Source organism: Phalacrocorax aristotelis, chromosome 16 (assembly GCF_949628215.1).
Source record: "Phalacrocorax aristotelis chromosome 16, bGulAri2.1, whole genome shotgun sequence".
NCBI lineage: Eukaryota > Metazoa > Chordata > Aves > Suliformes > Phalacrocoracidae > Phalacrocorax > Phalacrocorax aristotelis.
This window is the reverse complement of record NC_134291.1, coordinates 6223431-6247457: the sequence shown is the minus strand read 5'-3', so window position 1 is coordinate 6247457 and position 24027 is coordinate 6223431. Positions and strand designations below refer to the sequence as shown.

Genomic DNA, 24027 nt, shown 5'->3' with positions numbered 1-24027 from the left:
AGACTTGTACTAGAATGTTTTGCCTAGTATTCACGTTTTGGCTTTCATTTAAACTGCTTAAAAATAGGACATACAAAATATAGAAGGTGCAGGAAAAGCATAGAAGAAAAAAAAAAAAGATAGTGAATGAGTGTCAGAGTGAGAAATTTAAGGAGGTCATTCTATCTACCCTACCAAGGAACAACTTGAACACTGGGGATAAACACCTACAAGAGAGACAAATCTTAGTGCCAACAAATACTTTACACAAGTGGAGAAAGTAAGAGCAGCACTTGATCATTAAAAGAAAGGGAAGCGGTTCAATCTTCATCTTTCAAAGGTTCAAGGCATACACACTTCAGAGGAGCACGAGTTATTTGGCTCTCCTGAGGAGTAACCCAGTGAAATTCTGTAGCCCAACATACGCAGAAGGTCGGAGCAGACAAACTAACAGTCTCCTCTGGGCTTAATGTTTATTATTCTGAGCATCAATACACCAGAGACAACTGCCTGACAGAAGCACATTCAGAGAAGGTGGAACAGCAATGTTCCACCAGGAATCTTGCTTTTGTAGACTGAAAAAAGTCACACAAATTCACTTCATGCAGGAGCTGAATCAAGATCTCATACTGTATTTGTTCATTTGTAATAAGACAGGAGGCCCAAAGGAACTACAGGGCCAACAGGCAATCTGATTTAGGAGACCAAGCTGTACTGTGACCCAAGATCAACATACATACAACGCTACTTAAAGGAAGGAAAGTGGCTGTAAGCTGTTCTTTGGCATCTCTTAGCTTCTATCTCCAAGCTGATCAGCTTTCCTAAAGATGCTTCCGAATGCTTATTTGCTTCTCACCAAAACAATAAATAAAAACCCCCACCCAACCAACGAATGAACCAAGACCAACAGACTCAGTCCTGGGCTGTCTTATTAATACTCGAACACTCAAACACACAAACACAACCTGGCACTCTCAAGCACAGCTTTTTTTCCCCTTGAGAAAATATTAGAGATAGGATGGGGAAGTTACAGAAACATGCACCCAACCTGGTAAAATATCCTACAGATTTAATCCTAATGCACCCTAGCTTCCCTTCTGTAACAAGTTTTCAAATATTGAAAGTATCAAGACAAACTACATGAAGCAAGCACTTTCTTTATGGCAACTTATTTTTCTGAATGTATAGCAGTATTATCTCCACGGAGGTTCAGATTAAGCATATTCTCTTGTATAAATACAGTATTTAAACCAGCTAGAAATTAACATCTCATTAAAAAATTCCTGTCTGTCTTGATATCGGAGGAAAAATATACATCTCTGAAACAGTGTTTGTTAACTGATCCCCCAGAGCAAGCAGAGGGAACACAAGGCCACACAACTGCTCTTGTGAGGATTTCACACAAATATTTGCATTGCCGAACACCCTCTGCAGCAAAATAGCAGCACTTCATAAGTCAGAATGTTATTAATTAGAAACCAAAGTGATCCTTGCTGAGATTCCCTAGCAAGCCAAATGCTGAGCTTAAACCATTTGATGGCCGCTTCCAAGCCAGTTTTCAGTGGAAACAGAAATAGGATGTTTCACTGTAGAGTTCAAATCCTTACACCAGATGGACAGTTCTGTGCGCCATTCACACTAAATTCTCTTTTCTTAAATACAGATTGCGAGCTGATACATACCTTACTGATGGTATTAAGCAGGAATGACAGGCTGAAATCCAAAGTTGCTGCTAGCAGCTCAACCCTAGAAACTCCTTGTGACTTGCATAATCTGCTTCCTTGGGGAACAAGGTATACTCTTTTTTTTTTATTTAAAGACTTAAAAACATAACTACTCCTTAGTATAGTATAGGTTTTATGTTGGGTTTTAAAATACATTTGGTATTTTTCCACAATACGACTGTCCTTTCTAAGACTGAATGCAAGATTCATAGAAAATACAGCTACCTACGAGAGACTGCAGTCAAGAAGCAGAAACTAATACGATGCCATTCTTGTATCTTATGTGGCATCAGGTGAGTTCATTTTCTTTCTGCCCTCATATATAGTCAGGAAGATACTAATTTTGTACATAACTCCAGCACTGTGAAGATTGATGCTGTTCAGCGCTTTGAAAACCTATGCATTAGGTGTTAACAGTGAGGGCAGAGAGCATGGGGAATAGGACAAGAATGAAAGGCAATACATTTCCATAACTGCACAAAACCCTACCAGAGCTGTCAGATTTTGAACTGGAACTAGAGAGCAGCTACTAGAAGGGAACTGGCAGCAGGGCTGTTCTCTATGCTGCACACAGGAATCAATTAACAGTTGGAAGAGTCAGCAGTATAAATCACAGACGAAAATAAACACAGCGTATTTTCTGTTCCTAGACGGCACTATGCAAACTCTCATCCCAGAAACTGGAGGACAGTTTGTAACATTCCAATGACAAACTGAGTGATCCAAGGAAGGGATTTTTAACATAGTATTACTCAATGACAGTTGATCTTTATAATCTTTGAGAATTAAAAGTTTAAGCTTCCCAAGGCAACAAAAGAGTGATTCTTAGTGCTCAGATTGCATTCAAATATACTCTGATGGTAGGGACAGTCAATCAGCTGACCATCAATTAAACACATCAGATGAATTCCATCTCCATGCACTAGACCCCAGAGGCATCAAGCTCCCACCCCAGTTAGAAGAGCTGCACCACAGCACTACGTTAATATAACCAACAACATGTACTAGAAGGTCACAAGAGAGACACAGCAATTTCCTATTTGTTTCTTCACACAGTTAAAGATTTATTTGAAACAATCACTTTAGCATCTTTTTAAACACCATCTATACCTCAAAGAAGTAGAGATCACTTCATTTTTCTTATTTTTGTAGAGTTCCACTACACAAGTTTACTTAATGTCATTTTTTGGCTAAAATATTGTGGGGTGACTGCATTTTCCTCATATAATGTGCTCTTTCAAATCCATCCTGTGGCTATAAACTAAAGCTTCTTTTAATTTCTGTTGGACATGCATCTACATAACCAGATCATCACAAGGCTCCAGAAAGTATTTTTCCCCATGAGGAATATTGCTATCATCTTGGTATTACTTCTCCTGATGTCTTTCACATTATGCTTTTGACTACCAGCGAGAGCCTTTGACAGTAAGAACAAAGCAGACCTCATTTGTAAAAACTATTTTTGAGGGAGGGGAAGAAAAGGAAAAAAGGGCAGGCTGTCTGAGCTGCTCGCTGCAATTTAACATCTCTGGATTCTCAATTGCTTCTTCCATCAACTTCCTGGCAGACGCCTTTACAGAGACCTAAATCATGGCACTCTATTGTGAAAAGTGAGGACTACAAAATGTCAGGGTCACTAAAGAGCTCATGCTGGGTGTAACCATCAATGTCCTTGTCAGAAATTTAGCAAAATCCCATGAATCACTTTAATTACAGGGGAAGTGTTAACTTTCCCTCTGGATGGGCTCCATCATTATCTCTACTTTTGGACTAAAAGATATATAACACTGGGAAATACAATATCATACTCAGAATTCAGAAAAGAGACCCTTTAGCTTCGATGTATACCTGCAAACATTCACAACAACTTGGGGGGGGGGGGGGGGGGGGAGTAAGTACATTTCACTTTTCACTCTTTCAGGGAAAAAAGGGAGACAGTATACCACTGAAAATGGTAACACGGGCAAGATATATGCTGTCAAAATCTGTTGAAGCAGCAAGAGCTGCTTAGACAGGATCAACATAGTTAACGTGCTCAAAGACAACATGTCCTCATCACAGAACAACATGAATGATACAGGCGTGCCGTGACTGGGCTCCTGAAACCTTGGCAAACTACTTGAGAAAGACAAAATGTTTGAGGTTCTTAAATTATTTGTTCAAGAGTGCTGTAAGGCTTTGTACTCTAGTGTTGAATTCAGTCATCTCTCTGTATAAAGATATGAAAGAAGTGTTGCCATGAAAACCATCCTTTTGAGTATGATCTTCACTTTGTATTTACAATAGGCTTTGCCTATGCTAGAGACTGATACCCTGTAAAAGTGGTGAGACAATTAAATACTCCATTTCAATAAAACCAGATTTATTACTAACAGAAACTTTTCAGAATAAAGTCTTCATAAGCAAAGTTCTTCCTCAAGTACTAATGAGCAACATATTACCAACAGGTAGTGTGGCAGAGCATCCTTGTTATAATGCAGCTAACACTACTTACTAAACCACATTCTGAAATACGCTCTAATGCCTTTTACTGAATTTTCTGGAAGAAAATAAAGGGGCTGAAAACTAGGTCTAAAGGCAATCTAAAAATTATAGTTTTTCCACTAAATATAAAATAATAAATCTTAAAAAAAAAAAGGCTGCAGTATTTCAGAATTTGGACTAGCACATGGTTGATTAAATATCTGCAAAGACATTTTAACTTGTGGCAGCTGTATTGACACGTACCTTCCACAGAGAGACCACGGCTGTCAACATCAGAACTATCCTTCTGCCTTCAAGTGCCTTTAGTCGTTGCCCAAGAGACAACAGTATGTCACAGACTCACAGAATGGTGGGGGTTGGAAGGGCTCCCTGGAGCTCATCCCGTCCCACCCCCTGCTGGAGCAGGCACACCCAGAGCAGGGGCACAGGACCACGTCCAGGCGGGGGGTGAATATCCCAGGGAAGGGACTCCACAACCTCTCTGGGCAGCCTGTGCCCCTGCTCTGGCACCCTCAAAATAAAGAAGTCTTTCCTCATATTCAGGTGGAAGTGCCTGTGTTCCAGCTTGTGCCCGTCGCCCCCTGGCCTGTCGTTGGGCACCACTGAGAAAAGTCTGGCCCCGTCCTCAAGGCACCCGCCCTTCAGATATTTACAAGCACTGATAAGATCCCCCCTCAGTCTTCTCCAGGCTGAACAAACCCAGGTCTCTCAGCCTTTCTTCAGAAGAGAGATGCTCCGGTCCCCTGATCAGCTTGGTAGCTCTCACTGGACTCTCCAGCAGTTCCCTGTCTGTCTTGAAGTGGGGGGCCCAGAACTGGCCGCAGCCCCCCAGATGTGGCCTCACTGGGGCAGAGCAGAGGGGGAGGAGAACCTCCCTCGCCCTGCTGGCCACACTCCTTTCCATGCCCCCCAGGGCACCGCTGGCCTCCTTGGCCCCAAGGGCCCGGTGCCGGCTCAGGGTCACCTCGCTGCCCCCCAGCACCCCCAGGGCCTCTCAGCAGAGCCGCTCTCCAGCAGGTCCCCCCCGGCCTGTGCTGGTGCGGGGGGTTGGTTGTTCCTCCCCAGGGGCAGGACCTGGCACTGGCTCCTGTTGAATTCCCCGAGGCTCCCCCGGGCCCAGCTCTCCAGCCTGCCCAGCTCTCGCTGGACGCCAGCACAGCCTCTGCTGTGTCAGCCACCCCTCCCAGCTTGGTGCCGTCAGCGAACTCGCTGAGGGGACGCTCTGTCCCTTCGCCCAGGTCACTGATGGATACGTTGAGCAGGACTGGCCCCAGCACAGCCCCCTGGGGAGCACCGCTAGGCACAGGCCTCCAGCCGGACTCTGCCCCGTTGATCCGTGACCCTCTGAGCTCTGCCGTTCAGCCAGTTCTCAGTCCACCTCACAGTCCTCTCATCTGACCCACGGTTCCTAAGCTTACCTGTGATGATATCATTGGGAGACACTGTCAAAAGCCTTGCTGAAGTCAAGGTAAACAACATCCACCACTCTCCCGTCACCCACCCAGCAGCCATGCCACCATAGAAGGCTATCAGGTTGGTCAAGCATGATCTCCCCTTAGTGAATCCACATTGACTACTTCTCATAACCTTCTTTTCCTCTACATGCCTGGAGATGACCTCCAGAATGAACTGTTCCATCACCTTTCCCGGGATGGAGGTGAGGTTTACAGGCCGGTAGTTTCCCATGTCCTCCTTCTTGCCCCTTCTGAAGACTGGAGTGACCTTGCCTGCCCTCCAGCCCTCGGCACCTCTCCTGTCCTCAATGACCTTTCAAAGATGATGGAGAGTGGCTTAGCAGCAGCATCCACCAGCTTCCTCAGCACTCGTGGGTGCATCCCGTCAGGGCCCATGGATTTGTAAGGATCCAGTTTGCCTAAATGATCTCTAACCCAATCCTCCTCAGCCAAGGGTGTCTTCCTTTCTCCAGATTTTCTCTCTCAGGGCTGGGATGTCCAAGGGCCAGCCTTAGCACTAAAGACTGAGCAAAGGCGGCCCTCAGTAACTCTGCCTTCTCTGCATCCTGCCTCACCAGGGCACCCACCTTGTTCAGCAGTGGCCCCACAGTTTCCACAGTCTTTCTTTTACAACTGATGTATTTGAAGAAGTTCTTCTTGTTATCCTTGACATCCCTTGCCAGGTCTAGTTCCAAGTGGGCCTTGGCCTTCCTTGTTTCATCTCTGCATGCCCTGGCAACATTCCTATATTCCCCACAAGCGGCCAGTCTCTTTTTCCACATGCTGTAAACCTCCTTCTTCCATTTGCGTGTTTCTAGAAGCTCTTTGCTCATCCATGCAAGTCTCCTGCCTCCTTTGACTTTTTCCTCACAGGGATGCACCGACCTTGAGCTTGTAGGAAGCGGTACCTGAATATTGATCAGCTTTCTTGGATCCCCACCTTCTAAAGCCCTAACCCATGGGATTCCTCCAGACAGGTCTTTGAAGAGGTCAAAGTTAGCTCTCCTGAAGTCTAGGGTTGTAATCCTACTTGTCACCCTGCTTCTATCATGCAGGATCCTGAATGGCACTGTCTCATGGTCACTGGAGCCAAGGCTGCCCCCAACCCTCACATCCTTAACTACACCTTTTGTGTCCAGCTGCACATCTCACCTCACTGGCTCCTCCACCACCTGTGTCAAAAAGTTGGCCTCAGTGTTCTACAGGAATCTCCTGGATTGCGCACACCTCACCGTGTTGCTTTTCCAGCAAATATCAGGGTGGTTGAAGTCCCGCATGAGAACCAGGGCCTGAGATTGTGAGGCTACTTCCAGCTGTCTGTAGAAGGCCTCATCAACTTCCTCTTCCCTGTCAGGTGGCCTATAGCAAATGCCCACCACAGTGCCACCTGTATTTGCGTCCCCCTTGATTTTTATCCATAAGCTGTCAACTTGTTCTTCCTCCACCCCTAGGCAGAGCTCGATACGTTCCAGTGGCTCCCTCACATGAAGAGCAACTCCCCCACCTTCCCTTGCTGGCCCGTCTTTCCTAAAAAGTACATTGCCATCCATGACAGCATTCCAGTCGTGCGAGCTATCCCACCATGTCTCTGTAATTGCAATCAGATTGAGGCACTGCAACTACATGCAGATCTCTAGTTCCTCCTGTTATTCCCCATGCTGCGTGCATTGGTGTACAGGCATTTCAGAGAGGTAAACGGGCATGCAGGTTTCCCTGGAGGGATGCATGAGGATCCACTACAGCCATACACAGCCTTGAGGTAGCTGGTCTTCTGACTTTCACCTCACGAGGCACCTAAGGCACCTTTGTCACTGCTCTGGGTGGCCCGGCTTATTCCCCCATTGGATGTGATGGCATTAGCATTGCCACTTTGGCCCCTGCCCCCGAGTTAAATCCCACCTCACCAGACATTTGTCCCTGTTTAGCCCTGCTAAAAATAACAGAACTTTTTTCTTTTAATTAAATGCTTTTCTCCATCTAGTTATGAATCTTGCTGATTTCTGCCAAGCCTAAACACCAGCAGGTCTGGCAGTATTTCCTCCCACCAGGTAGGCAACGTATTTCAGAAGGCGCTATTGTATCTTGATGGAAATATAATTTCAGTTTAGCATTTGGCCTCATTTGCTAACCCAGCAATGACAATTCTGTTTATTTAAGCAGAGGTAAATTCAGTAACAGTGTTACTAAAACTAAGACAGTTTTAGCCCTGCTGGCTTTTTCAAACAAACAGTCATTTCCAACGACTTTCCAGACAATAAACTCTCTTCCAAGACTGATTTGCTCACTCAAAAGTTACCAAAAAGCTGCTGTTTGTGTTAAATTTCGAGGGGAGAGTGCTAAAGGAATACTCATTTAATCCCGAGCAGTGACTGGGGCAGCCAGGACAAGGGCGCTCACTGCGTTTCCCCATTTACCCAACATGCTCAGCCTGACCTCCTGCTCTTGGTCGCTCCGGTCCAGACCCAGGTGATGCTAACCTAGATCCCTCCAGCCACAACACACAGTGTGTCAGCCTGGGAGAGGAAAATTTACTAAAAGGCACTGGAGGAGCTTATATTTGCTACTGGGATCACATGGGGGAAAAAAATTATGATACCAACTAGCTGCTCTCCTTCACCTGCCCTCCGATTGACCATCCCAAAGGCTAAGTTCTGAGGGCATGCACCAAAGGTATCTGTTATATTACAGTATAATTTCTACATTTTCTCCAATTACATTACGCTTGCTGTGTGTTATCTTGAGATTTTATTTTTCTTACTTCATCTTTAAATTGGCTCCTACTGAACCATTACTCATAAATAATCCATCAACAGACATTAAAACATTAATAATTTCCAGTCTGAGACATTTTACAATGTTTAAAAGTGAGAACAAAATTAATTTTAGTCTCAAATTTGTTATTTCTAGTGATTTTTATAAATGGATTTTGTGCTGGCAAATGACAGCCTAGAGATGGGCTCTCTGCTCTCAACAGCAACAGCGCACGCTGCAGCAAGACGAATTTCTCCCACACTGCTCCTGCCTACGTGACTCAGAGCTGACATTCAGAAAAGGTCCTTTGTCACAAAACCCTGACAGCAAGGGACTAGGCTCCTTTCCAGTCGCGGAAGTGACTTGTGCTACCATATTCATGTGGTCATTTGAAAAGACTGTCTTCTAAGTGGCCCCACCAGAAGCACGAACAGCTCTCTGGTCACTGGGATTTTTGTTGAGAAAATTCCCTCCCTCTGCAAAATGGACCCAGAGAAAAAAATCCCAGGAAAGCCATACACCATTCTTGCCCTCCTGAGAATGTGATTTCAGGAAAGGCAGCCTAATGCAGCAATATAGATTAAAGCATTCTTGTACATCCCTGATTCTTGGCACCCAGCTTTGTATTCCCACCCTACACCAAGTTAAACCATTCCTTAGGGTGTTCTCCAAAATTTTTTAAAAGCAGAACAAAGCCCCAGTTCACTTCACTCAGCAGCCACACAACAAGTTGTGCCAGCCCAGACAACAGGATGGCTTGTGACCAAGCAGAAAAGACCAACCAAGGCAGCAGGAATGTGTGACATTGATATTGCCACTGGAGAGTCTTATGAAGTGGCAGCCAGAGGCTCCTGAATTCCTAGCACTCCACCAACATAACTCTCCTTCCTTTTTTCTTTACAGTTTACTGTCTGGCTCCAGCAAAGATCTTTATTTTTAAACTAGGGGTTATTTTGGCTTCGTCTCAGAAGATTTGTAATATAAATGCACATCAGAATACACCACACGTTTATTCATCAAGATGCTGGTTTAGCCTGGATAATTAGATATCTGAGCCCTTCAAAGAAGGTGCAGCCTAATTTAGTCTGAAAGTCTACAGCTTAATTGCAATATAAACTCTTTTCACAGTTTTAAAGACAAGTTAGTTATAAATTGCAATATACACGTAGGCAATCCAGGAAGTATTCTAGGCCTATCTCGAGACTGTAATAAAAAACCATGTGTTTTCTATAACAGATATATGTAGTAGATAAAGATGATGAGGTTTAAATATTTGATATCCAGAGGACATACTTCTGGCACATTTTCCATGAAGACAGCCTTTAAAGAATGCATGTGTGCCGTGGTATTAACCAACAAGAACCAAGAATGCTGAATAGAATTTTTTTGCCAGTGAGCCATTATTTAAAGAGTATTTAACCCTCGGCAGCACAGCTGATGTTCAGTGAAGCAGATTCTTGAGTTACCTCGCTCAGACCTTCATCAACCCTCGCCTTATGTTCTTTGATTAGATACACTCCTGTAGCAATCTGGTAATTGCAATTAATATAATATAGTCTTTGTACTGGAACACATTTATCCAGTGGCCTGAGGTGATCTCAGTCCGTGCTGATGATGAGCCCACCGGGTCGGGAAGAACTTCTGCTTACCTTTGCTGTCCAACAGCCAGAGAGATAGCCAAAACAGCATCCCCTTCATTCTGCCCATTTAAACAACAGCCAGGGAACTACACACCTTTCTACCACTGAATAGCTTTTAACTTCAGGACCACCTAACCTTCTCCTGCAAAAAAAGCCCTGTTAGCACACCTCTGAGCACGCAGGCAAAGCAAGGTTAACCCCTGGGCAGATTTCCTTCCTGCTTCTCATCTCTTTAAAACAAAAGAAAAACAAAACCCACCATACTTTCACAATGGCTTTCACAGAACAAAATATCCAGTGGTTTTCCTAGACTGATGCATCTCTGAAAACTAATCTAACACTTCCCTTGATAGCTGGGGTCCTACCTCTATTAACTTTCTGGTTTACAGCTAAACTGTTTTTATTTTGGTAATATTAGAGCCTCTGAAATACAGCTTTACAAGAATCATTGCTTAGCTTGCCCAACTGAGATGAGACAGGATAATCAAATTTTCACATATAAAATTAGCATGATTACATACCTACATACTACTGATGAGCCTGACTATACTAAAATACATATTGTGGAGGAGCTAGCAGCATTGAGAAGAATTTTTAGCTTCATCTGAATGTAAAACATGCAAGTTAACATGGAATGATTTACTAAAGCAAAAACTGAACATGAAATTGTAGCTGATGCAATCTTACCCCCATTGCTTCTGCTATAACAGATAATTTGCTATTGGCAGCATGAGCAATGAGTGACTGCTGCACTTTGTTACACCATGCAGAGCTTATTAAAAAAAACAAGGAAGTATGATAATGTATTTCTATTAAGAATTCACACTCATTATCCAGATTCCTGTTCTCCTAACCCCTTTCAGGACGCCCTTCAATTCTACAGTTTTCATCTTAGACAAAATATGGTAACTGGACTCTGGACATCCATGTGTCAGAAGAGTTCTAACTAATCTCAACAACAGTATTTCTAGAGTCAAAATTTCTCAGAAATTGAATGAATGATCTTTAATTAATCACTCCCAAACAGTTTGTGTGTGTGTATCAAGGTTCCAAGGGCAGGGCATTCAAAAACATCTGCAGGGAGCACAGAACTCCTCCATCTAGTGGCTGCAAGCATCTATTGCCCTGTCTTTAAGAATATTCACAAAAACAAAACAAAACAAAAAAAGCCCCACAAAAATCTTTAACAGCAAAGACTACAGTGGACAATTATTATTTCAAAGTCTACCTTGTTTGTATAAACTCAAGTAGAATCTGAAGAATAGCTGTCTTGGTTAATCAGTTTGCTCAGCTGCCTGAGAACTGAATTATGCTCAAATATTGATGGGATAAAAGGATTATAATATGTTTCAATGGTGTTAAGTCTGAAACATAACAACACTATCAGACAAAGAATAGTAGGACAGCATAGCGATGAAGTGAAAAAAGAGTATTTTTCGTTAAGTGTTTTTCTGTTCATTCACTAGTTTTGATAACGTGAGGTATAAGAGCACGTCTCCCCTGCCAGTGCTCCCATGGTCAGAACACACGCCAAAACCAGCCACACATGAGGCTTTTCAGTGCTGGACTTCCAGGAAGGTGGCCACAATCTGTGCCTGCAGTTGCCATTGCTCTGGCTAGTCCAGGATGACAGCCCAAGTGGTGAGAGCTACGGGACTCTGAACTCACCCAGCTGACCAAAGCCCCAGCACAGCCGCAACTCCCCGCTGCGGCGCCGCTCCACAAGCAACTGCTCGCTTTTACAGCCACTGTTTATTTCAGCAACACACGGTAAGGCAAGAAATGACAAATCCTGTAGGTACAGGCTCTGTGAAAAGCTTTCCAAAGAAATTTCCTCACAGACAAACAAGAGAAATGCTACAAATAATGGGTAAATTAAGAGCAACAGGGAAAAAAAAAAATTTTAGCTTACTTCTCTATTAAATCCAGTGTGACTCCTGGCACCAGTCTGACACTCTTCTGCATACAGAACCTGTGGAGAAGAGAATAAAAATAAAACATATTAATTGAATATTTAATGACAAGGTGCTGTGGAAAGAATATGGAAGAAGGTTTCTTTATTACAGTGCTTCTGCTTTTAAAATGGTGTTTGGGTAGAAAACTTTGCCACAGCATAATAAGAATCAAACAAGGCCCTCAATATTTGTCACACTCATGATTATGCGGCGATTTCCATCGTCAGGTGTCAAAACTGGGGTATTGTAACTGTCATGGTGACAAGTTTTCCAACACATAGCGGGGGGGGAAAAGGGCTCACAGTCATCCAGCACGGTCTCTCAGGAGGAGAAAGACGACACGAGAGCCAAGGAGGTTTATGCTTCCGGAATAATGATTAGCGTTGGCTGGGTTTCCCTGAAGAGATTTGGCACTGCAGGCAAGAAAGTGAGAAAAGGAGGGAAGGCGAGGGATGTGTCAAGTTCAAACACCTCAGTTATTTAATTAAAAAAAATGCTGACTCCATTTCCTCAGCATTACAAATACCACTACTTCAGGAACAGCAGCCCTGGAAAACGCAAAGTCCTGTTAGCACTACCACTCACTGTGCCTAGAAAATCCCAGAGTCACTAAATCCAAATGAGTGTGGGAAGACAGCACGACTGCCGGCCCATTTCAGATTGCTTAACTCCCTCCTCCAAAACTCTCAGGGATATGCTTTGTGCCCAGAGGGCAGAAGTGGGAACCAATAGATCTGGGAAGAAAAATCAGCATATTCAACTTGAGAAATGACTTCTTCAGTGATGTCACTACCTTCCCAGCCTATTTTCTCAGTATTTCAGAAATCCATTCTCTGTTGTTTAATGAAGAGTTTATCCACCAGTGGAATGTAAGTTGATATTGAACCCCTACACCTCACTCCGTGCAGGTACAGAAAGCTCTGCGCGCAGGGAGGGTCCAGGAGGGCTCGGCTGCCCAGAAAACCCACCTCCCGCATCCAGCAGCAGCTGCGGTTGCTGCAGCAGGAGTCCCTCCTTTCACCAGAGCCACAACATCCACATCCCAAAAGCTCATCCCCAGGTAAAGGGGAGAACAATTAGTTCTTTAAAGAGAAGATGTGCAGAGCATATTTCTGAAATCTTGAGGACTCTCCAGTTTCCTTGTGGCATCCCCTGCCTGTAGGACAGTAAGGGATACTGCCAAGCACAGGGATGGGCTCTGAAAAGCTACGTGGTCTCCAGGCTGCTATGATAAAAAAAAATCATAGAGCTATTTATGAACACTACAGTGGGATCCCTATACAATTTGCTAAAATATAAAAATCTTACAACACTGCTTCACAGAACCACTCAGGGAAATACCCCTCTCAAACAAAAACCGCAGGCAGAATTCAGCACAGCAGAATTAGGTCACTGGAATCAGGCTGGAGCCTCCCTAAAGACTGGGGATGCCAAAAGACTTTCTAACTTCTCTGCTCAATGCCACTGCACGCCAACATATCTGAAAGAGCACCATAACAGCACCAGGACAACTTTATACTGTTACACGTTTGCTTTCTATAAAGAAAAGAGAGACCTACCTATCACCGTGTCACGCAATATTTTGTATTTACTTTGGAAGCCTCGTATCCAAGCCGTGATTTGACCTAACCTCACTCACTCAGCAATATTTTACAGGCTCACAGATTAATAGGACAGTGCTGCACACAGTGTAAAAAATGGATGAGCGTCCTAACCCCACTCAGCACAGCCAGCCTCCTCCAGGCCAGGCGGCAACAGTCTGAGAACTGATGAGCAGGCCTGGCAGCAGAGTGCATTTGCCACAGGGCAAACAAATCCATTAGCCTCTTTTTTGCAAGGATTTCTCCTAAGCACAAGGCTTTTGATTACAGCTTGTTGGATTAGAGGCAGAAAGCTTGCCCCATGCATGCACATATTGAGGACACACAACAGGAGAAATGCCACTGTGCCAAGCCCTCCCTGCAACTCCTACAACAGCAGGGTAGGCACGTCTGTGAGGGTCAACTATAAACGGCTGTTTTCACATCTAAATACGTTCAGCAGCTCGCATTCAGCACTTCCTTAGGGAGCTGCTAGTATTGCCCTGCGGGCAACACGTAAATAAGCTTCAATTTCTGTGATTTCATTTGAGCTCATGGCTCCACAAAGATGACAAAAGAAAACCAGATTACATTTGACTAGTGAAAAACCACCCGTTCTACCCTGACCATGGATCTGTTTGCAGCAGCGCTTTCTGCCCTTGTATATACCGGGAATATTACAATATTTCTTTTATAAAGAACCCACCATTGTCCAGAATATTTTGAAAGAGATTAGTTCATTAACACCCCATTTAACCAGTAGCAGACTATCCGCATTTCCTAACAACCACCGACTGCCAAGAAAATGTACTCATAAACATGTTCCTCATCCTGTATCTGCAACCCTCTTTCATCACTCCAATGCTCCAAACATGATGTCTCAATGGATGGTTGGTGTTATCAGGACTTCTTCAAATACATCAATCATAAAAGAAAGACTGGGGAAACCGTGGGCTCACTGCTGAACAAGGTGGGTGCCCCGGTGAGGCAGGACACAGAGAAGGCAGAGTTACTGAGTGTTGCCTTTGCTCAGTCTTTAGTGCTAAGGCTGACCCTCGGGCATCCCAGCCCCCAGAGGAGAGAAGAGGAAGACTTGCCCTTGGTTGAGGAAGATTGAGCTGGAGATCATTTAAGCAAACTGGATCCTCACTAATCCATACTCCCCGACAGGATACACCCCTGACTTCAGCCAGGCTTTTGACATTGTCTTCCAATGACATCCTCACAGGTGAGGTCAGGAGCCATGGGTCAGACGAGAGGACTGTGAGGTGGACTGAGAACTGGCTGAACGGCAGAGCTCAGAGGGTCACAGATCAACGGGGCAGAGTCCGGCTGGAGGCCTGTGCCTAGCGGTGCTCCCCAGGGGGCTGTGCTGGGGCCAGTCCTGCTCAACGTATCCATCAGTGACCTGGGCGAAGGGACAGAGCGTCCCCTCAGCGAGTTCGCTGACGGCACCAAGCTGGGAGGGGTGGCTGACACAGCAGAGGCTGTGCTGGCGTCCAGCGAGAGCTGGGCAGGCTGGAGAGCTGGGCCCGGGGGAGCCTCGGGGAATTCAACAGGAGCCAGTGCCAGGTCCTGCCCCTGGGGAGGAACAACCAACCCCCCGCACCAGCACAGGCCGGGGGGGACCTGCTGGAGAGCGGCTCTGCTGAGAGGCCCTGGGGGTGCTGGGGGGCAGCGAGGTGACTCTGAGCCAGCACCGGGCCCTCGGGACCAAGGGGGCCAGCGGTGTCCTGGGGGGCATGGAAAGGAGTGTGGCCAGCAGGGCGAGGGAGGTTCTCCTCCCCCTCTGCTCTGCCCCAGTGAGGCCACATCTGGGGTGCTGCGGCCAGTTCTGGGCCCCCCACTTCAAGACAGACAGGGAACTGCTGGAGAGTCCAGTGAGAGCTACCAAGCTGATCAGGGGACCGGAACATCTCTCTTCTGAAGAAAGGCTGAGAGACCTGGGTTTGTTCAGCCTGGAGAAGAGAAGACTGAGGGGGGATCTTATCAGTGCTTGTAAATATCTGAAGGGCGGGTGCCTTGAGGACGGGGCCAGACTTTTCTCAGTGGTGCCCAACGACAGGCCAAGGGGCGACGGGCACAAGCTGGAACACAGGCACTTCCACCTGAATATGAGGAAAGACTTCTTTATTTTGAGGGTGCCAGAGCAGGGGCACAGGCTGCCCAGAGAGGTTGTGGAGTCCTTTCCCTGGGGACATTCACACCCCGCCTGGACGCGGCCCTGTGCCCCTGCTCTGGGGTGCCTGCTCCAGCAGGGGGTGGGACGGGATGAGCTCCAGAGGGCCCTTCCAACCCCCGCCAGTCTGTGATCACCACAAACATCAGATGAAATACATTAGAGGTGCATGTAAAAATATCAATATATGATAGGCAATAAAGAAGAAAACAAGTAATACACATAACAATTCTCCACTAGGTTCTGCTCTGATATCACAGGAATATTTTGAAACCCAGTTTAGTTTCTGTAAATAAATTTGGGACAGAAGATTGGCTCAGTTAAACCCACAAAATCTCAAGCAGAAATGCAAAATAAACACATTAGGGAAAAAAAAGGCACACTTAAAACAAACATTTAAATTGACCTACAGCTGTCACAGGTCAAGCTCTTTCTTCCACGCACTTACAAGCTTCCTATTTTTGGCTTCTATTGTACAAACTACATATCTGAAATTCCTGAGTCTGAGCAGTTCCCAAACTTTTTGTTTCTTTTAGGTTTGGAGGTTTTCCAGCACTTCTCAGGAGCCCTGTTACTCTTATGAGTGGGACTTCAGGGTTCAAAACCATAGGGTCCTTAAGACAATTTATACAAAGAGAACCTTCTCCCTGATGTGTAAAATTGTGAAAATATAATTGCAGTTTATGTCTTAAGGGATTGATGATAATATAAGCGTATCAGTCACGATTAGTAATCCACACTGCTCATCTCTAAGCTTGCCTCAAATACAGTTATATATAGTTACAACATATACTTGGAATACATCAGCTCACAACAGTCACTATACATGAAGATAATCAGTACCAAGTTAGCCAGAATTCATACACTGGATTCCTGGAACTGTCAGACTGTCATTAAGAGCTTCATGCGCCACATTCAGAAGGGCACAACTGACCTGTGTTTCTCTTAACACCATCAATTTTTCCTTCCCTGAAATTAGACTGAAGTGGTTGCAGCTGCAGTTCCATTTGATAAGTGATTTTGTCTATCAGTTGTTTACTTAAAATACAGAGCACAAAATGGGATGTATAGAAATTTATTCATCAAAATTTTATTTGCCCATAAATTCAGTATAGGAAACCTCATTAGCCTGCCAGTCCAGAACTGAAAAAATTTGTATTTTAAAAGCAATTCTGCAGGGTCCTGGATCAGCTTTAGTAAAAAGGCTAGACTAAAGAGAAGTTTTAATGACAAAAGGTTTACATATTTATTTTCAGTTAACTGTCTGCTTTAGGACACCAACACACAGTTTGCATCAAACAGCTGGAATACAGGAGGAGGGTCTTTCTTTGCATGTATTATGTTTAACAGCAGTGAATAACAATGCTCCACAAGCACACACTCATTATTTACAGGACTTCATGGGTAAAAACACAACCACAATAATGCCAATCAATAGGGAATATAAAAGGAGCGTAACCTTCATTAGAGAACAGAGGAGAAATTCTTTTTGTGTGCAGTAAGCAACACACACAATCATTGGATTAGTTGTAGTAGTAGGAAATGCTTTACTATCCAGGCTCTTGCATGGCATCTCCCAGCATCAACCCCAAGAACAGCCAAGGTTAATAGTTTTAAATCCTTCCCCTGAGCTGCATTTTTACAAATGCATTTTCTTTCAAACACAAACGAGACACAAGTCTGAGAATCTCTCATGCTTATGCCAGGTGTAGCTCTGCTTGAGAACCTGCCCTGATCACCCCCTCAGTCACATTCCCATGGAGATGAAGTAACAGAAAGTTCCTGAACAGATGATATTAAAAAAAAAAAAATCATTTCACAGTATATATAAACTGTGCATTAAACACTGTTGTGTAAGGAGTTTAAATGTTTGGAGGGGAATTCCAAAACAAAACAAAAACAAAACACCAAACCGAAAAAAACACCTCTTACAGAGCCTCAGCATTTCCACTTTAAGTATGACACAAACAGTGAAGTACGGTTCTGATAATTGCAAGGGAAGGAGAACCCTGACTCCCAATGCCAATAGCTTTCACTTCACTTCTGAAGCTTCAATTTGCTAGAAACCAGATAATCTTCAACAGGCAAAGCGTATGCTAGGGATTCCCACAAAGATTTTATGAATTAGCGAAAACAACAAAAATGAAGTGGTGTCACTGTGTCTGCACAGTACTGATTTAACACATGTGCACAATAACAAGTTATTCAGAGTAACTGCAAGCCTCAGTGTACTCATCCTGAAAAGCAATTTTTCCCCCCACTCTTCTCTCCACAGTAACATGGTGTTTTGATGAAAACATTCTCCCTTGAACTTGAACTCAAACTCTCATTTGGTGGACTTGGCAGTATTAAGTTTACACTTGGTCTTGATGATCTTAAAGGTCTTTTCCAACCTAAATGATTCTATGATTTGCCGAATCCTGTGTCATTTTATTTATTGGTTGTGGACTCCATTCAACAAGTAATATTTTTTTTTAAAAAAAAAGCATCATTTGTATTTACCAAGTTGCATTCATTGTCATCTGCTGCCAGCCTTGAGCTAATCAGGTGGAATGTTCAGACAAATTTCAAAGCCTTTCTCAATAGTGCAAACCAGCAGAAATCTAAACTTCTTCGCATTTGGATAGCAGTGGTCCGATAGCAGCCGTATGATAAAAGTAGTTCGCTGCAATCCTATTTTCCTGGTTGTAAAACACAGTACTTCTCAGAGTTCCCCTAAAGGAATTTTGCCACATAATGACTTTCTTTAGCTTTTAATGAGAAGGATTTATGCAGGCGGCCTGAGAATTTTCCCATGGCAGGCAGAGTTCAGAGCTAGCCTATCACCACCACGTCAGCATCAGGAAGAGCAAGCTCTGTGTCCGAGCAGCCACTTCACCAATGAAGAGCTGTCACAGTAACAGCTATGTTGGAAGTTAACCTCCTCTCTCCTTTCACCTGTCCCAGAAGGGAAGCACATCATTCTCTCGGGATTAGACGAGAATAAATGTCTCTGCTAATCAGCAGGCTCGATCTTGTTGCATATCTGCAAGTGCTCACTTGTGAGTTTTGATGAGCGGTTAGTACAGCAACCAGGCTGGTGTCTTAGAAAACCAACATAAAGTTTTGCCTTTACAATAGAAGAAGGGAAAAGTAAGATGAAAAGGATTTAAAGCTATGAGAGGAGCACACACCCACCTAACTTATTTAGAGGTTCACCATTCCTTGCCTGAAACTCTAGGCTAATCTCCCATTAATTCAGACTCCTCATCAGTGATGCCTGGGTCAGAAAAATCATCATCTTACTCTCTCAAAACCCTTCCCATGAAAATATTCATAGAATCATAGAATCATTAAGGCTGGAAAAGACCTCTAGGATCATCAAGTCCAACCATCAACCCAACACCCCCAGGCCTCCTAAACCATGCCCCGAAGTGCCCACGTCTACACGTTTTTTGAACACCCCCAGGGATGGTGACTCCCCCACCTCTCTGGGCAGCCTGTGCCAGGGCCTGACCACTCTTGCAGTAAAGACATTTCTCCTAATACCCAATCGAAACCTCCCCTTAGGCAGGGGAGGTGACATTCCTAATGTCACTGAAGCTCTTTGCCCTCCTTCTCAAAATTATTCAAGACTTCTGCCAGTGTTTACAAGCTGTGACTCTCTTCTGTGAGAAAATACCCTTTGAGCTCAGGAAATCAAAAATGGGACAAGAAATTAAATAAGTCTTATGCTGCTCCTGACATAAGCAAAAGGTATTAGTTAAAGGCACTATGTATCTAAACCAGAAGCTGGTCAAATTAACTCACTCAGAATTCTCACAGTCTTTCTTGACTTTCATGAGAAACTAATTTATTACAAGTATCTCCAAATGACAGGTAATAACTCTTGAAGCTGTGGCCACTCAGTTGCTTACCACTGTCTGCAATGTCCAAAGACTTCTGCCTGTTTTAACCTAGTCTAGTAAATGACCTAAAGTTTTTCATTCTGGGCTACATAGAGCCTTGAGAGGATCAAGTGAGATGTGCCGATAGGAATGAATCGGCAGAGCTATGTAGTGGGATGCACTTGCTGATTCCTCACACCATGTCCTCAGCTGGCACCACAATTGTTCGTGATCCTCTCTGTTGTTGGGTAAAAATACTGCTCTTTGAAAGCTCCTACTATCTGTAGCAGCCTTTTATATCTTTCTGCCTAATTAACTTGGTACATCATTCCATAACGTCTTTCTTTGGTTTATCGCTCAATTTCTTTCACTACAGCTTTATTTACTGCTAATGTATTATTTACAGCAGCTGCAATATTTGGAATATGATTTGTACAAAGGACAATTTACAAAAAGTTGTATTGCACTATGTACTATTTCTGCTCTCTGAAGAGGCAGATATTTAATTCCCAGAACAGCAAATCCCTTAATCTGAGCAAACCTAGATATTGAGCTGGAATCTAAAACATAGTAAGCAGAAGACAATATTTTCACGTTTCTAGTTCTGATTAATAAAACGCTGTCCCAAATGCACAGTTCAAATCCTGTAATTCAATATTGCAGAGAAAGTTTAGGTTAGATGAAGCATTTGGATTAACAAATCCATCATTTCAACAGACAAGATACGCAAATTACACACTTGCCTTCAATAACGGGGGAGACACTCACCATCTCAGAGCAATTTTGATCGGCGTAGTAAGGCATGATGTGAAAAGATCAGCTGGCAGATCAGGGATCATGGGTAGCAATTCATTGGCTTCACATGCTGCCAGCTGAATGCAGTTCTTCATTGAGGGAGGCAAAGGCATTTGAGCAAGTGGATGGTTTGGGTTAATTGCAGCTACCTGGAGGGATCAAGGAAATGACTCAGGCAGTGAATTCAGTGAAGTTAAATTTCTGTAACAATTTGAAAATAACCAAGGAAGAAGCTGTCTCTGGATTCACAGAAATTTATGGCTATGGTAGCACCAGCCACAGTTTTAACTGGAATAAAATTAACAGGTTTTAAGTATATTTACCATAACAATACCACACACCAAAAACAGCAACTTGCAACAGACTGCGCTGTGATCAACACTTCAATGTCTTCAGTTCACATCTGCCAGCTTGGAATCAAGGACTGTAGAAGCAAGTTGGCTTAATTATTCTTTCTTTTACATTTAAGCAAAAACCATCCTTCCTGTGGCTTATAACCATTCACCACAGATGGCAGAATAGCTTCAAACGGAAAAATGCAATTCATTTGGCTGTACTAGGCAGCATTTTCTGCCACGGAGCATAAAGATGACTCTTGTTGGTAAGCTAAAAGAATACTGAACGCCCTGTGTTTCTCCCCATTCATCTTTCTACTTCACTAGAGCAAAAAGGTCAAGCTGGGAAAAGGAAGAGAGAAAATTGCCTTATGTAAGTAGAGAGGCTATCTGCCCCCCCAAAAAGCAAACCCCAAAAGAAAAAACACCCAATGGAAAGAAACGTGCACTGCAAATATTCATCTATCAGCAGATATAAGTTTTAATCAGTGCTTTAGTAAAAGGGTTCCAGGTCCTTATACATATTCCTGGTAATTTCTGCTATAAGCAGTGAATGTTACACTGAAAAATAAGATGTAAGGTTTTTACATCTCAAGATCTAGAATGATGCTAACAAGACATTGTTTTCCAAGACTCAATTAGTTTATATTTAATTGGGCAAAATCACCTGTTTAAAATACTAAGACAGACACATGTCAGTGCAGATTTCATGCTAGCCAGGGACCGATGGAATGCATTGGTCCAATGGCATTTGTGCAGCTGCAGGCAAGAACCAGCTTTGCATAAATGCTGTTCAGCTTTTCACTCTGCATGCTGTAGCTCAGTTTTCAAAAGGCAAGAAAGAATGGGAAACAGAGCTCTTAAATGGGCATATTCAGTGCTTGTTTTAAAATCAGGGTCAAGTCTGCTGTGAAAAGAGTTGAGTTTCTGGAATTCTGACCTGCACTATAGCAATGAATTAATCTGTCCAAACATCAGCCTATAATACACCAACATTCCCGTTTTTCAAACCCACAGTTTTCCTATTTAAAATGTTTATTAAGAGGATGATTTTTGAGACTAATAATTCACAGCATGAAAAACACAGATGATCTTTCCAGTGCCTTTCTGAAAAAGGTAAACAAACTAATCACTTCAGCCACCCAAAATTTTGATCTATGATACTCAAAGGTTCTAAAAGGAATGGGTCAAAGAAATGTAACCTATGCAGTGCCTTCATTGCCCTTTCATGTATTAGTTAGAAAGCAAAGACCTGTCAAAGTGACCTATATGCTGTGTTATCAAAGGTAACAGAAGTAAATACTTTCAAAGACCAACACTTCAGCCAGGTTTGGGGTTTTGGGGTTCTTTTGCCAACTGAATAAGGCTGACTCAAACTCATTCTTCAGCGTCTTTATATGCAAAATATTCTGTCTGAAGAGGAAATCCATTTGGTGGCTCAGGAGGGTTGATGGGGAACAGGATATTTGTGTTACAAACCCAGAGCCTGGCACAACCATACACCTCTTGTGTAGCAAAACAACCTGACAAGGTGTGGAGAGGTTTCGGATGCCATTTCACAAATTCTGCAACCTAGTAAGTTTTTTGATTTTTTTTTTTTTATTATTTTTTTTTCCCATTCTAATCCCAGAGGCAGGAGTGACAGTTTGGCTTTCTCAGGTTGTCCAAATTAGCTAAGACCTGTCCTTGCTCTCAGTTGAGCTGTGCTGCTTTTAGCAAAGATTCATGCTGTACCTTGGGTGGAAATGAAGCTCCACCCAAGCCATTGCTCGTTCTCTAGCAGTATTTACTGTACTTCTCAATAAAATTTAAGCCATATGCTAATAACGTAACAAAAAGTAATTAAAATGTTGAAAAGAGCTTTTATTTGCAGAGAAAGGCATGAGAGAGTGTGGAAAAGCATTAGCTCTTCACAGATTTATAAATATAAAGCAGTCAAACTGCTCAGCTATGGCTATTCATTTCCTAAAGAAGGACTTGCCCTCTGGGCTTCCTCACAAATGGGTTCCATAGGTGGGAAGTACATTGAGATGGATTTTTCTCCTTTCTGAATAGCATGAAGCACTGACGACTTGACATCTGCCATGGTCTGGTAGTGCCCCTCAGCTGTGGTGGGGAAGTCACTCGTCCTCCAAGACCTGCTCAACTCCTGGCTTCTACACAGTAAGACAAACTAAAGAAGCTGTGACACATGCAGTGTAAATTTTTTGTCCATGAGGAGATGAATTATTAATAACCACAAAGTGAACATACAATACCAGCTAGTAATTACAGAACTTGTCAGACTTCTAGGGATAATGATGTGGCAAAACATTCTTTTACAAGTAAAAGAAAGGAGAAAAATAAAAGAGCCTTGAGTAAAGCCCACTATGAACATTTATTTTTGCATCCTTAGAATATCCACTGAAGACAGACTTTCTAGAGTGCTTGGTTCCCTCAAAAATATAACTTTTTATTAGGGCAAGAGATGGAATAAGTGGAAGACTAAAGAAAGATTAAAAATCATACGCTCGCAAAAATGTACCCATTCACAACTGTAAGAATATTAAATAAACTACGTAAAGTTACCGTATATGAAAGGTTATCGAAATTGTCAATGAGCATTTATCTACAGTCTTTAGCTGCCCTTTTTTAGGGGTCTGTAAGCAATCAGATGTAGACCTTGCAGCAGGCCATAACTAACTCAGCTTCTTTCAGCAGAAACAGTCTCAAAGCAAAGTGATGCCTATTTTCCTGCGTAAACTTCGTTAAGTAACAATTCCTTACTATCAACAGAGTACTTATGGTGTTACTTATTGTTATTTCAGGGCAACTGACAATCCACAGCCTTTCAGACAAAATAATAGTGGTAATGTTAATTTATTAATTATACTGAAATATGCCATCATAACGTGGCGGTAATTGATTTGTTCTGAAAACAAATTATAGCCGCCCAAACTAAGGAGCACGCAGGTTTGCTACTTGCAAGTGCTCAGTGTATCCGGAGGAAGAGCTAACAGATTTGCAAGTATTTCCACCTGTAATTAACAGAGGGGGAAACAATATGTGTATTTTAAACCAGTGTTACCAAAAACATTTATGTATATGTATAATTAGACTGAGGAACAAGCACTTGATAGAAAAACAACCCTCTTTGTATTAACAGACATGTTCAAGGCGAACCTGGGAGGAACTCTGCCCCAAGACAGAAACTAGGAGCTGTTATTTCCACTGCTGGCCAGACCTGCCAGCTTCACACAATTCCTGCTGCGAGAATCCTCTTCCCTTGTGGAAGATATTAATGCA

General features: G+C 43.3%; 1 protein-coding gene across 2 annotated transcripts in view; it reads right to left on the bottom strand.

Annotated features, from left to right (window-relative positions):
* The window catches only part of RPTOR (regulatory associated protein of MTOR complex 1), a 166393-nt gene that overhangs the window by 85811 nt on the left and 56555 nt on the right, over window positions 1-24027 (bottom strand). For both annotated transcript variants that reach the window (XM_075111716.1, XM_075111715.1), the window contains exons 6-7: window positions 20381-20556; window positions 11945-12004 (exon numbers count right to left, since the gene is read on the bottom strand). In XM_075111716.1, the coding sequence (XP_074967817.1) occupies window positions 11945-12004; window positions 20381-20556 (236 nt within the window). The remainder of the gene's footprint in view (window positions 1-11944; window positions 12005-20380; window positions 20557-24027) is intronic.